We start from the raw sequence: 16,758 nt of genomic DNA, 5'->3' as shown, positions 1-16,758 counted from the left end.
AACAATGGGGTGGGGGATTGAGGGCAGCGGCCGTGCGGGGCAGGAGGGCGGGCGAGGAGATGAGGGCTGATGTAATGGGAAAGCGAATGGTGGGAGGGATTGGGGTGTGATGGGATAGTTGGGGAGTCCGGCGGGCGGGAGGGCCTTAGGAAGCGTGGAGGGGTAACTGGGAGTGGTGAGAAGAGGCAGACGTCGGGGTAATAGGATGGAGCAGGTGTTGGGAAGGTAGGGTAATTGGGAGTGGAGAGGAAGAAGGTGGGGAGGGTTTGGGGTGACGGGATGGAGGTAGGGGTAGAGGAGGTGCAGTGGGGGTGAAGAGCTGGTTGGGAGGGGCCGGGGCAGGGGTAAAACTGTCTTGCCCAGATTCGGTCCGCGTGGGGCTGGGGGGGAAGGTGTCAGACTACGCCGTTTGGGGGAGGTGTATCCTCCCCCGGATTAGGGCCGGGTTCCTTGAGGGGGAGCTCTGAGGTTTGGGGTGCTTGGAAAGGAGGGGGCGGGGCTGAGGTGGAGGGGGCGGGGGAGGTGCCCAGAGGTTGGCGCTGGCCGCGGTTTCCCCCGAGCGGCGGGAAGCGAGGTCAGCGCTGGCGCGGGCTCTGGCTGCGGGAGTGGGAGGCGGGGCAGGGGAGCGGGCTGCGGGTTTTCCGTGGTGGGAGCCGGAGGGGTCGGCCCTGGAGGCCAGGAGCGTGGGGCGGAGGGTGGTCCCTGGCGGTCCGTGGATTTGGCAGTCTGTGACGCAGTTGTCTAATTTCTGGTCGTCAGGTGTGGAGGCTGGTGCCTCGGGACCCGCTTCCCTGCCGGGAGGGCCGGACCACAGGCCCCGCGCAGCGCCCGCGGGGCGCGACCTCTCCCAGCCTTGCTGGGAAGGCGCTTTAGGGGTTTCCTTTAGGGTCTGGCTCCAGTCGCCGGTGTGAGGGGAAAGGCAGTCCCGCGGAAAGGGGAAAAGCAGTCTTGCGGAATTCTGGGACTTGTAGTCCGGGCCGCGGTTGGGTTGGGTGCACGTGGGTAACTGTGGAAACGAGTCCCAGAATGCAGCGCGCCCCTCGGAGCTTCCCAGCTCTGCTAACTCGTGCTTTATTCACCGCGGACCAGAGCGCGCTCTAGGGCGGTGCTCCTGTCCGCTGGGACGTTCTCCCTGTGTCAGCGGCTGGGGGAGAACCAAGCCAGATGCAGCCCTTTCGCACTTAGGTTCTTGATCCCCGAGTTGACTATTTTCCTCTGCGTTTGGTGGCCTTACTTGTAGAATAAATGCTTGGTTTTGGATCATCTAGTACGTAGATTGTGGAAAAACATTCAAGATGCAACACGATCTAAAGCAGCGTTTAGGATGGTGTATATTTGTGGCATCCAGTGTATATAAACACTAGGTTAAAATGTTCCGTCTTAGACAAATCTGGGAATGCAGCGGAGACACATGTAAACCTTGTGAAGATAGTATAAATTATGTGTTTGTAGTTCTTGGGCTGTTTGGATTGCCAAAGGATAAGGGGACTTTTTGAAAAAAGATGGTCTTGAAATGAATTGACTGTTGGAGGCGGCTTAATGGAATTGAGGGTGGACATGGTCCCATTCATTTAAGCCAGCGTGAAAATGTGAAGATGAGCGAAGGGAACATTTGATGTCTTCAGTTTTCAAAGAAGCATGGGAAGCAAATGAGACTAGAGGAAGGTAAACTCAGTGCAGGACCTTAAGAGGTTTCCATGTTTTTTCGTTTCTGTTCTTTAATATTAGAAACCATCCATTTAGACTGCAGACTCTCCACACATCACATCCTTTGCCAGTTTTCTTTACCATTTATATGCGATGACTCCAAAACCTGTAATGATTAACTCAGAGATGACAGAGTATTTTTATGTGTTGTACAGGGTATTTTGAAACTGTTGGTAGAATGGTGACTAGAAGAGTATTATGACCCTAATGATAAAAATTTTACCAAGAAGTCCAAAGATTTGGAAACTGTCTGGTATGGTTACAAATAAACTGAACTTGAGTACTTGTGTGATTTTTATCAGGAAAAGATTTATATCTATTTTATATTTTACTTAAGCTTATGGTGAAATACCCAGGAAATCCTTTGTGATATGTAACATGGTCACGTTTGTTTGTTTGTTTTAATGTGCATGTATCACTGGAATTTGCTCTTGTAAAGGGTGCAGTGTATGAGGTTGAAAACAAGAGCTGTACAAGATGGTGTTTTTAAAGAAAATATTAGGCTAGTCATTTTTTTCCCTTTTCTTTTTTTTCAATTTCATCCCAAAGGGCAGGTGCCCTATACACACACATGACACTCCCTCTCCCCCAGCCCCCAAACCCTGGGTTCCTGTACATAATCACCTTATACTTTGTGCTCTGGTTTTTAGGTTCCTCTTTGATTTTTGGCCTTTGGGGAAGTTCTGTGTTTTCTTATGAACATAATTTTTTGACTGTTTTAAATAGATGGTTCCAACTTAATGATGGTTCGACTTTACAATGGTGCTAAAGCAATATGCATTTGATAAAAGCTGTACCTCGAATTTTGGATTTTGATCTTTTCCCAGACTGGTGATGTATGATAACTCTCTTGATGCTGGGCAGCAAGCGGCATCCAGTCAGACAGAACAGCTCCCAGTCAGACACAATGCGCTTATTACCATTTTGTACCCAGACAACCCTCCTGTTTTTTACTTTCAATACAGTTTTTTATAGATTACCTGAGATAGTCAACATTTTATTATAAAATAGGCTTTGAGTGAGATGATTTTACCCAAGTATATGCTAAGGTAATAAGAGTTCTGATCATGTTTAAGATAGGGTAGGCTAAGCATTTATCTGTAGGTTAGGCATATTAAATGCATTTTCGACCTAGGATATTTTCAGTTTGCAGTGGTCTTACTCAGGGTAAGTGGAGGAGGATCTGTACTGGTAAGGATTTTCAGGTTATCTTGTCAATAACGTTGCCAGGAAAGAAAGCCCCTCATTTTCTCCACTTCAGAGGATTTCTGTACTTGTACTCTTTTCTTCCTCAGTTCTTGCCTCCAAGAATTACCCGTATTAACACTTGATCACATTTTTTTCAAATGTTATTTATCATTATATCCTTTTCTCTTTTCATCTTTAACTGCTCCGAAAAACTCTTATTAGCTGATTGCTTGCTTCCTGACAATAATATATGCTTGCATTTTTCTCATCTCGATAATAACAATCTTGCTTAGTCATCAGTGTAAAAATCATGGTTTTAGAAACTGACCTCATGATGACTTTTGTTGTATCAGTTAGGATGCCTCTGGCAAATAACAATATTCAATCGAAAATGGCTTAATTAGTAGAACTTATTATTGTTAGCAAGAAGTTTAGCGATAGATGGTTCTAAGGCTGGTGCAGAGTCCTAATGATGTCTTAAGAATCTAGGCTCTTTGTATACTTTTTTCCTCTCTTCTTAGTATTTGGTTTATCAAGAGCCTCAGGCTCATTGCCTCATGTTTGCAATATGGTTGCTGCAGCACCAGACATCATGCCTATGTAAGAAAAGGAGGGAAAGAACATACTTCCTTACAGTTCCCTCTTAACAGAGTGGAGTCTTTTTCTCACCTTGGCGACTTCCCCTTTAGTCTCACTGGGTAGAATTGACCTCATGCCACTGCTAGTTGTGAGGGAGGTGGAGAAACTGAAAGTCTGGCATTATAGGCTTCAGTTGTGGGATGTGGACTTTGCTAGGGTGGAAGAAGGGTGAGGAGAATGCTCTGGGTTAGTAGCCTGCAGTTATTTCCCTGAATCAGCTAATTTGTCCAATTGTCTCTGGCTTGGACTCAGTTTTTTTTATCTGTTGATTTATTTTCTGTTTCATTCTAAAATAGAGGTGACTTACTAAATATAGATAAAATTCTGTCGAGAGAAAGAAAATACAGATTTACAGGCTATACATAAATGCTTGCCATATGTTGGAAATGGGCCATATATTTGGCTCTGAGCTTCCTAGTAGCCAAAATAAAGAGGAAAACAAGACCAATTAATTTTATTCATTTGGTTAATGAAACTACAGTTCATTTAATAACCGAAGCTGGAAGCTTAGACATTTCTCATCCTCTCTTTCCCTGGTCAGTAGTGAGAGAGAGGCTGTATCTCTTCCCATGCCTGTCCTTTTCCATACCTGTTGCCATTGCCCTAGGTCTGATCCATTCTTTTTTATACTGTAATAACCAGTAATTCTTTTGCCAGGCTCAGCCTCCTTTTTATCCTCTCCATCACCAGTTGAATATCTTTGTCCTTATGATCCCCCTACCCCAAAACCTCAGAGGCTCCTAGTTGCTTGCTGAAATAGACTCCTCAGAAGCTGGGGTTGAACCTGTTCTGTAGTTTAAGCTCAGTTTTGAATTCCTCCAGCGCTGCTCCCTCCCCACTGCCTTCAGTGCTACTTCTGTGGAAGTTCTGTGTTCCTTGTTCCCTCTCTCGAAGGCTCTCTCCTTCCATTGAATCTCCAAAGACTGTTTACTTCTATTCTCAGTTTTATCTTATTTAACAGTAGCTGCTTGTTTACTTAGTTGTCCCCTCCCCAATTAGATGATAAGCCCCCTGAGATCTGGAACTGTGTCTTACTTAGTAACCACTTTATGGTCCAGCAGAATGCCTCGCTTAGGACCTCAAATATGTAATGAATTGAACTTAAATGGTCAACTCTTGAGCAGTTAGTGAATTATCTGGAAAATTTTAATGTTTCCTCCTGCTATCCTGCATGCTTCCGAGGTGTCTTTCATTGTCTTTAGATTTTTCTTCCGGGCATACAAACTTCCGCTTATTCATTCTATGCCCTTTTTTTGACAAAAGTTGTCCTATGCAAACCAATTTAAGTAATATATATGTTTAAATACGCGCAGATACCAGTTTTGAAGAATGTCTGTGGCATGGAGCAGTTCTCAGGGAGGGAGCGGAGTGCTGGTGATATGCTGAGGGGCCCAGAGTGTACGTGTGACAGTACACGCCCGTGTGCTTCTGACCTGGTGTGTAACAGGCCGAGAGGTGGGGGAAGGCTTGGGCAGGGCTTGGACTTCCTGGATGTGTCTGTTTTTCCCCTCTTCTTGTTTTATGACCAGATTCTGGTCCAAAGGGCTTATTTCTTAATGTTAACAATACATTGAGGCTCACTAAAGGCTTTCTTTCTTTAGAAAGTGAACTATGTTAGTTGGAGGTGAAGTTTCTGAGCCTCTGACATTAATGCTAACATCTCTTCGTAGGTGGTCAGCTTAAATTAGAGTTAATAGCTTTTCACAGCTTATTCTTTTTTCTTATTCTGAGATTCAAGTTAGGAGAAGTACCTCTTGAGAGTTATTCTTTTAAGCAGAATGTACATTTAAAAATATTTGTGGCTATAAAAGAGGCTATAATTTGTGGCTTATGTTTTAAATAGAAAAAGTATTGAAATACATTTTAAATAGAATCATATATTGTAGCAATCGTTGCATGACTGTTTCAGATCTAAGGATCTTTTTTCTATCATGTTCAGTATTCTAGTAGACAAAGTATCTGCTACTTTAGATTTTAATTGTTTTTCTTTTAGTCAGAAGATGCCGTTAATGAGTTATTTTCAATCTAGGAAGGTAGGTTTGTAGTTTTTGAAACTACTAATTAATATATTGAGTAAAACACTAAATGATGCAGAAAAAGATCCCCACCCTCCCCAAATAACATTACCTCTGGGTATGATTTTTTTTAGTTCCATCTTTGAGGATTTTTTCCTTGTGAATATTTTTTGAAAACCTTTCATTACTTGCTGGCTGTATCAGTAGTACTTGCAGAGATGGTGTGTCATCCGTCTGTGTCCGTGATGGCCTTTGCCAGTCTTCGGGGGCCCAGGCTCTTCCTCTGATTGGGGAATTCTTACCATCAAAGGCAGAGCTGCCCAGATACACTCACACCAGGGTGTGAATCTGAAGCTAAAGGCAAGACATGGGAAGAAATTGGAAGTGCCTGGGGGCCACTTAGAGAGGATGGACAGTGGTGACCGCTGTTTCTAGAGGCCGTGGGAGCTACAGTCCAGGCAGGTCCAGGCTGTGTCAGTGGTGCACTCTGCAGTATGCCCTTAGGCATTGTTTTGGTTGTACAGCTGATGTGCTTGGACCTCTGGTTTTCCTAGAGATTCTGTGAACTACCCAATAACCTTAAAAAAAAAAAAAATCGCTGTTCAAATAGCTAGTTGGTTTCTGATGCTCGCAACTAAGAATTCGGACAAATCCAACATCCAGACCCGTCATGGGTTGGTACTTGGCTGAGGCCCCTGTGGAGAAGAGCAGTGATCTGCCTTTCCACCCTGGTTGGACTCTGTTCAGAGTCCAAGAGTCCTGGCTCGAGGTGACCCAAAAGGCTAAAGGGGGGACACAGGCAGTGTCAGTGGGGGCTGCCTTTGCCAGTGGTCAGGCAGGGCTCTGAGGCACGCGTCGGTCACCCCACCGATCGCACTGTATGGAGCTCTTACTGCTGGCTCTGCCTGATTCCGTCTTTGTCCCCCCACCCCCTCCCCAAAATTCTTGACAATATTAGGTATGGAAATAATATTGGTAGAATATTTATTTTGTTTAGCCAAAATTATATCTAATAGTTCTAATTGCTTTTTAATTGACTTTATTGAGTATAATTTACATTCTATAAAATTGTACCCATTTGTTAAATACGTGTGTGTGTAACCACTACTATAATTAAGATACGGAATGGTTTTATTATCCCTAAAGTTCCCTTGTATCCCCTTGCAGTCTGTACTTCTCTACCTCCCACCACAGTTGTTTTTTAAAGATTTTTTTGATGTAGACCATTTTTTTTTTTTAAAGCCTTTATGGAATTTGTTACAGTATTGCTTCTGTTTTATGTTTTGTTTTTTTGGCCACAGAGTCATGTGGGATCTTAGCTTCCCAACCAGGGATCAAACCCGCACCCCCTGCATTGGAAGGTGAAGTCTCAACCCCTGGACCGCCAGGGAAGTCCCCCACCACAGTTTTTGGCTTTTAATGTATATCATCTTAGGCCTCCTCTGTGTTAGTTGATGATTTGTCATTTTGCTGTTCATGGGGATAGTACAGTATAAAAAGGTGTAATATCTCTTTGTCTTTTTACTGAACTGTTAAATCCAAAGAAAAATTATCAGTGCTGTATAAATTATAAATCTGGTAATTAATACTTTACCACATAGAATGGGCTTGAATTAGATGACTTGTTCCCTTGAAAGATTTTCTGGTGGATGGCTTTTCTTGCTTCTCTGTGGGCCAAAGGCATACAATGCTAGGATTTGCTCCTTGGATACCACGATTTCTTTTAATTGTAATCTGGGTCAGGTTGAGAGGCAGGAAAGCATAGTAGTTAAGTGTGGGCCCTGGTTCTGGGTTCGACCTCTGTTAGTTGTGTGACTGTGGATAAATGACTCAACTACTCTGTATAAGCTTCAGATTCCTCATGCATAAAAAATACCTCCTGTATGGTATGGAGTTGTTCAGTCAACAGTGTTTATTGAACACCGACTATGTACCAGCCCATCTTCTTCATCTGTCATGAAGTTCCCCTTCCAGTGTGGGGGAAGATACAGATGATAAGCAGATAAATCATGTCGTATGTCAGATGGTGAGCAGTTCATTTGAGAAAGCTCAAGCAGGGAAGGGCAGTGCACAGGTGCCCGTGTGTGTGCAGGGGGAGAGGAGCAAGAGTAGGGGATGTTGTAATTTTACAAGGCTCGGTCAGGGAAGGCCTGACTACGAGGGCTGTCAGACAAGACCTGATGGAGGGGAGGGGGCATTCCAGGGAGAGGGAACACAAACTCAGAGACTCTGAGGAGGGGAGCAAGGCTGTATTTGAGGAACAGCAAAGAGGCTGGTGTGCTTGGAGTGGAGTTGGGGATTGGGCAGAGAGAAGGAAGTAGGAGGCAAGATCAAAAGTGACCCTGAGGATTAAATTAGATAAAACACAAAGTATTTAGAGAAATGCTTGGCACTTTTCTAACGATTACTGTGTAATGACAATTTCTTCATTAGGCTTTAAAAGGAGACCCTTGAGAGGAAAACAGGTTGTAAGAAAGAAAAGAGGCAAGTGAAGCATTCCCTCACTTAGTCACTCACTGAACCTTTTTTCTTGCTGCTGGGTGCTGCTGTAACAACATGACTGAGCCTGGTCCTCGTGTTTAAGGAGCTTCCTTCCATCAGGCTTGGTGGTGGATGCAGAGAGGTCCTGGACAGTTGAAGTATGGGACAGGCCAAGGTTATTTGGATGCCCAGAGTGCTTTGGGAACAAATAGGGAGTCATTAAAATTAGAGTTCAGGGAAGGGTTAGCTATTGTCATGTGGGTTTAGCTTTTGAAGTTTTATTACGTGAAGAAAAAGATGGGTGTGTACCTGAGGGGTGAGGTGGGAGGGTGCTTTCCAAGCAGAGGGAACAGCCTGGCAATAGCATGGGAGTTGGATAGGCCAGAGCGAAGGGGGGCGAGGTGGAGGGATGGTCAGGAGCCACGTGGGAAGGGCTGAAAGGAGACACCAGGGAGGGTTTATGAGTGGAAAGGAGGTGAGGGGAAAGAGAGAAGTTAGAGGAGGTGGGGCTTGGGGAGAGAAGAGGAACAAAGCGGCATGGGGCGGGGAGGGACTGACACATGTTTATACACAGTGATTATTCTTGGGCTGCTCTAGCTGCTGTGCCTGCGGTAACTCATGTAATCCTCACCACAGCGCTCTGAAGTAGGCTATGCAGGTACTGTTATCATCCCCATTTTACAGATGAGGAAGCTGAGGTACAGAAAGGTTAACTAACCTTCTCAAGGTCACACAGCTGATTGGTGGTGAACTGAGATTCTAACTCAGGCATTCTGACTCCGGGGTTTAGGTTCCCACCACTGCCTATGAAATAATACTCACTGTTTTATCTGTGCTTTTCATTGAATCCTTATGGTAACCTGGCAGGTATATTGGAATTCCGTATTTTGTCACTGTTATCTTTGTTTTGCAATTGGTTCTTTTCTTCTTGGAATGGGTCCCAACAGGATAAGGTCTAGGATGAATTCCTCCTTTTCCACTGCTCTTCTTCCTCTCATTTCTGCCATCTCACAATGACAGTGGGCATTTAAAAATGGATTCTCGCTGGGCAGCTGACTGTGGCAAAGAAGATTATTTCCATACTTCTTCTTTACTCACTAATGAAATAGTCATTTTTAGTCTTAGATTTTATTTTAAACAGACATTTGTATTAAGTACTTTTTAAACACATAATTTTTATATATAGGAGATACCTAACAACATTGCAGAAAAGCCAGAAAGCTTACCTTTCAGTAGAGCTACTAATGTAGTTTTTGCGTAACATCTTTGAAATGATTCTCTTTCCTTTTCCTGTAGTTGAGGGTGAGTTTAAGTCTTTTTCCCCTTTAAGATCTCTTTCTACAGATTCCATTCGCAAAATTATTAGACCGCAGATTACTTGTTCTTAATTAAACAGGAAGCTGAGAAGGAGTGTTGTACATTCAAGTCCAGGCAACTGGCTATTGAAGTGAGAGTTTTAAAGACCTGTCCTCTTGTCATCCCTTCTGACCCGTCTTTACTTTGTGATCTTCTGGGTTCAGTCTGTCTTAGTCTCTTCTATGTTGAATAATAATAGGGATTAAAATAATAAACCTTCATTAGTTCACAGTATGGGCCAGCGCTGTGCTGAGTGCTTGGCATGCACCGTCTCAGGAGTCCTCACAAGCCCTTGTGAGGAGGGGCCTGCTGTTCTGGTCTAGGGAGGTTGGGTTATAGGCAGGGCCCTCAGCTGGGACACCGCAGAGCAGGGACTCTAACCCAGGGCTTTCCGAGGCCAGAGCTGCACTCTACCCTAAATCTGGCCTCTTCTGACATTAGTGAGATGAGAGGGTGATTTTTACTCTGAGCAATGGAGTGGACGGATCTGTGTTCTTTCGTGGGTAGGGTGGGGTGAAGAGAGTGAATCTAGGGCCCTGTGTACCTTGTCACGGTGGGAGAGCAGCCAGACCGGCTGTCCTGAAGTAGCCGGCTCCGTTGAGATGGCACCACCAGCAGGCACAGGCTGTGCGGTGGATGACGGGCGCTAGGTGGCACGCCGCCTGTCTTGGGCGGGTGGCTTCTCTCCCAGCCGCTTCTACAGGTCCTGTGAGAGTTAGGAGGAAAAAGCCAGCAGCAGTGGTGTGCTTGGATGGTTTTAACTTCAGATCTTGTGTTCAGTGAAGGCGCCGCGTCACCTGTGATGACCTGCTCCCATTCCTTGTCAGTTTTCCCCTTTCCATGCTCACCTTTTTGGCTTTGTGCCTTATAAATAGCAAATATTTACTGATGAGGAGAATGATATTAACACCTTCCTCACTGCTACTTTGCTTCATTTAGTTTTCACCCAGCTTTTCGACCTTGAAAAGCCTGGATCTTGATCTTTTCTTCACTCTGCAGGGCTTGCAGTAAATGAGTTGAACTCCCCTCTGGCCCGTGCTGAGATTGTGACGTGGATATGGATTGGCTGTGGCGGGCTGGGGATCGAGGTGAGGCTGGAGACGGAACTCTCCTCTCTGGTTGCACTGTAGAGTCACCTGGACTGCTTGAGATGCCTTTGACAACCCCACTCCTATTTTTATTTAGTTAGTCTGGATTGGGGCCCGGGCCCTGGCAGTTAGTCGCGCTGCCTGGGTGACTGATGTGCAGCGGCTGGATTATGCTCAGGAGCTTCCTGGTGCTTGGGGTTTGGTTTGGGCTGGGGGGCAGAGGACTCCAAAGCTGCGGCTGCCCCCCTCGGGCCCTGCCCTGGGCGGAGGGCACAGGCCACCCCGCTCGCCGTGCAAGTGAAGCAGAGTGCCGCGGAGCCGCCGCTCAGGTGGCGCCCGCCGTGTGCCGGGCACCGTGCTGGGCACCTTGCAGCACGGGTTAGTTTGATCCTCACAGTGTCCTTAGGAGGCAAGCACTATTACCATCCATTTTATAGACCAAGAAATTCCTACTTCTGACAAGTTAGACAGGCATGTGATATGAAGCTGACCCACAGCCTGGCTTTTGGTTTTTTCCTAGCTGTGGAAAACTCGTTTCAGATCTTTGTGTTTTAATAATTTGGCCTCAAATGTGAATATGTTTGTTTTAACGAATGAGACGTGTACTTGTGCCATCTCACATAGCTAAATGACGATCAGTGTAAATTGGTGTCTGTAATCCCATTTGAAAATACTAATTTTTTTTTTTTTTTTTTGCGGTACGCGGGCCTCTCACTGTTGTGGCCTCTCCGGTTGTGGAGCACAGGCTCCAGATGCGCAGGCTCAGCGGCCATGGCTCACGGGCCCAGCCGCTCTGCGGCATGTGGGATCTTCCCGGACCGGGGCACGAACCCGCGTCCGCTGCATCGGCAGGCGGACTCTCAACCACTGCGCCACCAGGGAAACCCCTGTTGATCATTTTTAAGAATGTCCAGAAGATAATTTAGGCAGACCATTTATCAAGCAGGCTGTGCCTTTCTGCAGAGCCATTTGTCACTTTTAATACAGAATGTAGGGTTCGCATGTCACACAGGAGAGTCAAACCCAGTGACTACTGTGGAGGGCCTTTTGATCATTGACTGAAGTTGACTTAACCGAGCATTTATACTTTGGAATTAAAATATGAGCAGAAGGAGATTTTATGAATGAGTTAGTACTTTCCTAAATAAGTTCTCTGTAAAGCATTTGATCTTTATCCTTAACATCTATTCCTTAAGGATGTGAAATCTATTTTAGATTTCAAGATCTGTTACTTGCCCGGAGCACTGAACAGATGAACCGTAAATTCAATGTGTTAACCTTTGTGGATTTATCTTTTAATGCCATTTCAGTCTTTTTTTCCTGAATTTGTGTCTACTCCCCAGCTTCTTACCTTGGTGAAACTAAAGAAGAACTATTCTGTTCATGCTGCTGTTCCTTTTCTTTTTCCCTTTTTTTTTTGGTGAAGCGATGATGAGGTGGTTATGGTAGTAGACGCTGGATATGGAAATAGAGAATTGATGACATATATTATGTGACTTGTGAAATGAACCTTGTTGCTTGTGTTGTCTGTAAAGTGAAGCTTCATGTATAGAACCTGATCTTAAATGCTTTTGTATATTTTTTTCCACCATCATTATGAACATCAGTTGGTGGTATATGAATATAGATAGAAATGCCATCATACACAGGAGAGATGTATCAGGCCACATGCCTCAGTCACAGAGGGAGCTCCAACTTTGAGATCTTTGATGTGTGGCTTGACTTGGACTTACAGAAAGTAGAAACCATTGTAGATAGCTGTGTGGTGTGGAAAATGGTATAATCGAATAGAGTGATAATTGATGTCTTTTATTCGGCACTCACTGTGATCCAGGCATTACACTGGCTGTCTGCCACATCTAGGCATTGTAATCTCACTTCACAACTGAGGACGTTGAAATTTAGGTTAAATAAATGGTAGGCCTGAGATTCAAACTGACTGTTAGACTCCAGAGTCAGGTTGTAAAGCTCAGTGAGTGGTATTTTGGCAGAAACCGTGTGTGTGTGTGTGTGTGTGTGTGTGTGTGTGTGTGTGTGTGTAGAAGGATTTAGTTTTGTTTTGTTTGGATTCTCCTGTGCGAATCTTGACAGTTGAATTAACATCAGGGTGGTATGGCATGAGTTCTGGAGACCTCATTGCTGCAATGATCTTTGGCAAACCCCTTCTGTGTGGCCTCAGTGAGAGAGAATCTAGACCCTTAAGTTTTCTGGTTTTGTTTTTTTGGGGGGCCCAGGAGCTTAATTAATATTTCAAGATGTTAATGTAGTATATCATTTGTCTTCCAAATTTTAAATTGAGAGAGTACAAAAAGGGGGTTTATGGCTTGGTCGTAGGTGCCAGGGGAGGGGGGCAAGTGTAAGGTTAAGCTCCCCAAAGCCTTTGCAGGTCAGGAGGAGGCTGTTGCTTCTAGTTTTAGAGCCCCCTACCCAGCTTTATGAAATAGAAGCATAAGTAAATAAATACACACACATATACACACTCGGATACCCCAAATGGTTTTTAATCCTTTTCTGTGCAGTCACACTAATTAAGATGGAAAATCAAGGTCTGTGCACGTTATGTCATCATTTACCTTAAATATGGCTAAACCATTCAGATGCCAAATAATTAATAATGCAAAATAATTAACACATGTCTATATTTGAGGCCCTGCTCTGGTTGCCTCTCAGCCAAGAACTCTGATTCTTTGGACCATTCTCGGTGGCTGTGCCTGTGGCGTGCATGTGCCAGAGCCATGCATGTGTGCATGTACATGTGCAGCCTGCTGCTCCTGACGGTGGCGTGTGCATGTCAGGGTCTCCGCTGCCTGCTGGCCCCTCTGCCCTCCAGGCCAGCCTAGACCTGGATTCCTGGCACAATTTAGAAAAGAAAGTGAAGCTTTCTAAATGCTGGCAAGTCAGTTTGCTTTCCAGATTCGGAGCAGCAGCCCAGAGAGTCCAGCCCCAGCAGAGACAATTCGAGTTGTAGTGTCTGCGCTTTGCGTCTGATATGTGTGCCACATAAAATTCCAGTGAAGGGAGATTTTTTTTCTTTTTTATCCGAATGGCATACCTTGGAAAGTTACAGTATCTTTTCAAGGTTATTTTCAGACTAACCTTTACTAGTCTTTATGATAGTAAAGAAAAGGAACTACTGTAAATCTTGATATTTTATGAAAATACTTGTATTGCTTGTTCAAATATGAAATTATTCATAGACTTTTAACCCATATTCGCATAGCCTAATATGTAGGCAAGCATACTTAACTTCATAAAAAACATTTGAAATTGGAGATTTAAAAGCCTAACAGTTTAACTTAAAGTTTTATGTTGTGCAGGATTGTATGATGGAGCAACTTAATTCGTCTTGTGTGTATGATTCATTGTGCAGTTATTAGAGATGGCATGTGGAGACAGTCTTTGATTTGGCCATGTTTCTCTGTGAGTGTGAGTTCTGCCTCTGTGTTTCTGGTTCTGTGGCACATTTTACTGTTGCCATGCAGGTAACTATAGACTACATCCCAGAGCCCTGGCCTTTCAGACTGGGAGCTTGCAGGATAGTCCTTTGATCTGTCTGTGTTTGTTAAATTAGGAAGGGGAGGGGCTTAGATTCCGTTTCTGCTCTGTGTTATATAAGAGCCAACGAAATAAGTATATTGTAAGAAATGCCGAATGGTTGAGATGCTTTCCTATTATTTTCTTGCCAGGAGCTTGATATTGTGCTAGTAATTCTGGGGAAGAGAAAGAGAAAGTGAACAAGTTTCATTTGAGATCTGTCTTCTATTTTTGTGACTTGTTTAATTTGCTAGCATTATTGATATTTTTCTTTTAAGCTCAAGTTTATTGCTGATAGACTATTATAACTACTGAAGTATTTTTGTTTTACCTTACAATTCACATGAAAATTTCATGAACTTTATTTTACCATGTGGTTGGGAATGTAATTTTATTGTCAGACTTTATTTCTAGCAGATAGGTTGGTAGTTGCTTGTTGTATCTTATTTAATAAGTATCAAATTAATGGAGATAGAATTCAGTTGTATCAAAACATTTGTTTATCTTCACTTCTGAGCTTTCTTTTTTAATAGTCTTTTTGCAATATGAGGAGTAAATGACACTGAATTTTCCCCTTTTCTTTTAAAGACTTTCAGCTGAACTCTCATCTCTCAACACTGGCAAATATTCATAAGATCTACCACACCCTTAATAAGCTAGTAAGTCAATCTTTTAAAGACAAAACTACCAGCTGTTTAAAGTAGTAGTTTTAAGTGGATTTGATAAAATTTAGATTATGGATATTAAGATATCAGCTGTTTAGGAAAATGTTGAATTTTAAGGCTTGCTGTATGGTATGTGATTTCTTGGTAATGGTGAACATATTTCTTGCAGAATCTAACAGAAGACGTTGGCCAAGACGATCACCAAACAGGTATCTATAAATGCTAACACTACTTAATTTTAAATAAACTTCCTAATATAAAGTTATAATGCATTCCATTAGCAAGTTGTTACTTGGTTGAGGATTGTTTTTCAGGGTATATGGAGGTAGCCATCTCACAGCTCCTTCCCTGGAGGAGATCTGTTCTAGGGCTCTGGTTTACAACAGGGTACTTCAGTTCCTTTAAAGGGGCTGGAGAGTCTCCCCAGTGGTTTCAAAATAATCATTTCTCTACTGAAGTGTTTTAGTTTATACTAAAAAGTTGCTACAGTAGTGCAGTTTGGAAGGTATTCCATAAATATTTATTGACTTGAGATGTAAAATGAGTTGATAGGTCGGTAGGGGCATGTGTGTGTATGTGTTGTATAGGTCTTGAGGATTTATGAATGGGAAAACTGCAAGTTGATAATTGTAAACAATTCTCTAGCCCTGTGGTTCTCAAACTGTAGCTGGCATTATAATCACGGGGGTGGGGGGCGGGTAGTTCCAATGGATTGCTGGGCTCCACCCCCAGAGTTTTTGATTCTGTAGGTTCGGATGGGGCCCTAGAGTTTGCATTTCTAACCAGCTCCCAGGTGATGCTGATGCAGCTGGTCTGGAGACCACACCTTGAGAACCACTTCTCTAAACTGTAATGATCATAAAGTTCAGAAACTTGCACTTGGTCTGTAGTTATGAAAACTTCCAGCAAAAATGATTAAAATATATTTTAAAGTTTTTGAAAATTACCACAGTAATACATGAATACATGATTGTTAGAGAATTGTGAATAGCACAGAAGCAAATGAAGTAAAAAGCCACAATCCTCCTTCATGTCTCCCGGTCCAGCCTTTCCCCAGTTTGCCGATTAATGTTTGTTCTTTCAGACATTTTTGTACCTGCGTATATTTTTATAGTAGTGGGTTTTTAAAAAAATTTATCATTGATGAGCTTATACTGTACATACTACATAGCATCGTTCTTTTTTCATTTAATTTTTTAACTTAATGGTGTACCTTGGAGGTTGTTGGGATTTAGAACTCTCCCCACCCTTCCCCTCCAGTGGTTCAGGATCAATTGAAAATTAGGCACAAGATGGAGATTGAAGTAACAGTTGTGTTGGAAAACACAGCTTAGAAGAGCAGCAAAAATGCAGAGGATTTTCAGTATTTCAACTTAATTAGATAGCCTTACACTCAATCACTGCCACAGCTAGTTAAGCACAGCACACCTCCCGGCCCCTCTCTAACCCACCACTTACGGTGGAAGGGTATCAGCTTCTGCTGGCAGGTTGATCTGAAAGGGAGTCCAGAAGGGGCTGGGCCCCTCTGCTCAGTTCCTCCCCGCCCCAATCACCAGTTAGATCAGACATTCCCTCTTCCAGAGGAAGCAACGAGAGAAGGGGGAATGTATTCTAGAAGGCCAGGCCATGGAGGGTCCCCTCACCTGATCTTTCTGTTTTAGTAAATATAGGTCAACTCAAGGCAGTCAAAAACAGTTTGCTTAATAATTTTATTGATTGATTGATAATAGCTCCTTAATTTTAGAAGCAGTGTATGCACGTGGTTTTAAAAGAAATGTCAGAAAGGTGTAAAGAAGCAAAGGTTGCTGGCCCATTTTATGAGCCCTAGCTCCCATCCCCACTAGTACTACACCCTTGACTCTCCAGAGATAACTCTTATATTCTTGTATTTGTTTCCCAAATGATGATGATATATGTTTTTCCCCAAATACAAGTATACCTTTGTATGTGCCTCTTGATTTTTTTTTTTTTTTTTTTTTTTTGCGGTACGTGGGCCTCTCACCGTTGTGGCCTCTCCCGTTGAGGAGCACAGACTCCGCACGCGCAGGCTCAGCGGCCATGGCTCACGGGCCCAGCCGCTCCGTG

The 16,758-nt window shown here is 43.6% G+C and overlaps 1 protein-coding gene across 4 annotated transcripts in view; it reads left to right on the top strand.

Moving 5' to 3' along the window:
* Positions 1–16,758, top strand: part of DCUN1D4 (defective in cullin neddylation 1 domain containing 4) — a 65,913-nt gene that overhangs the window by 1,885 nt on the left and 47,270 nt on the right. For all 4 annotated transcript variants that reach the window (XM_007107859.4, XM_024131958.3, XM_028491853.2 and 1 more), the window contains exons 2-3: positions 14,597–14,667; positions 14,843–14,882. In XM_007107859.4, coding sequence (XP_007107921.1) covers positions 14,597–14,667; positions 14,843–14,882 — 111 coding nt within the window. The remainder of the gene's footprint in view (positions 1–14,596; positions 14,668–14,842; positions 14,883–16,758) is intronic.

The sequence above is a fragment of the Physeter macrocephalus genome, chromosome 7, assembly GCF_002837175.3.
Source record: "Physeter macrocephalus isolate SW-GA chromosome 7, ASM283717v5, whole genome shotgun sequence".
In the NCBI taxonomy this organism is placed as follows: domain Eukaryota; kingdom Metazoa; phylum Chordata; class Mammalia; order Artiodactyla; family Physeteridae; genus Physeter; species Physeter macrocephalus.
This window is presented reverse-complemented; position numbering and strand designations above follow the sequence as displayed.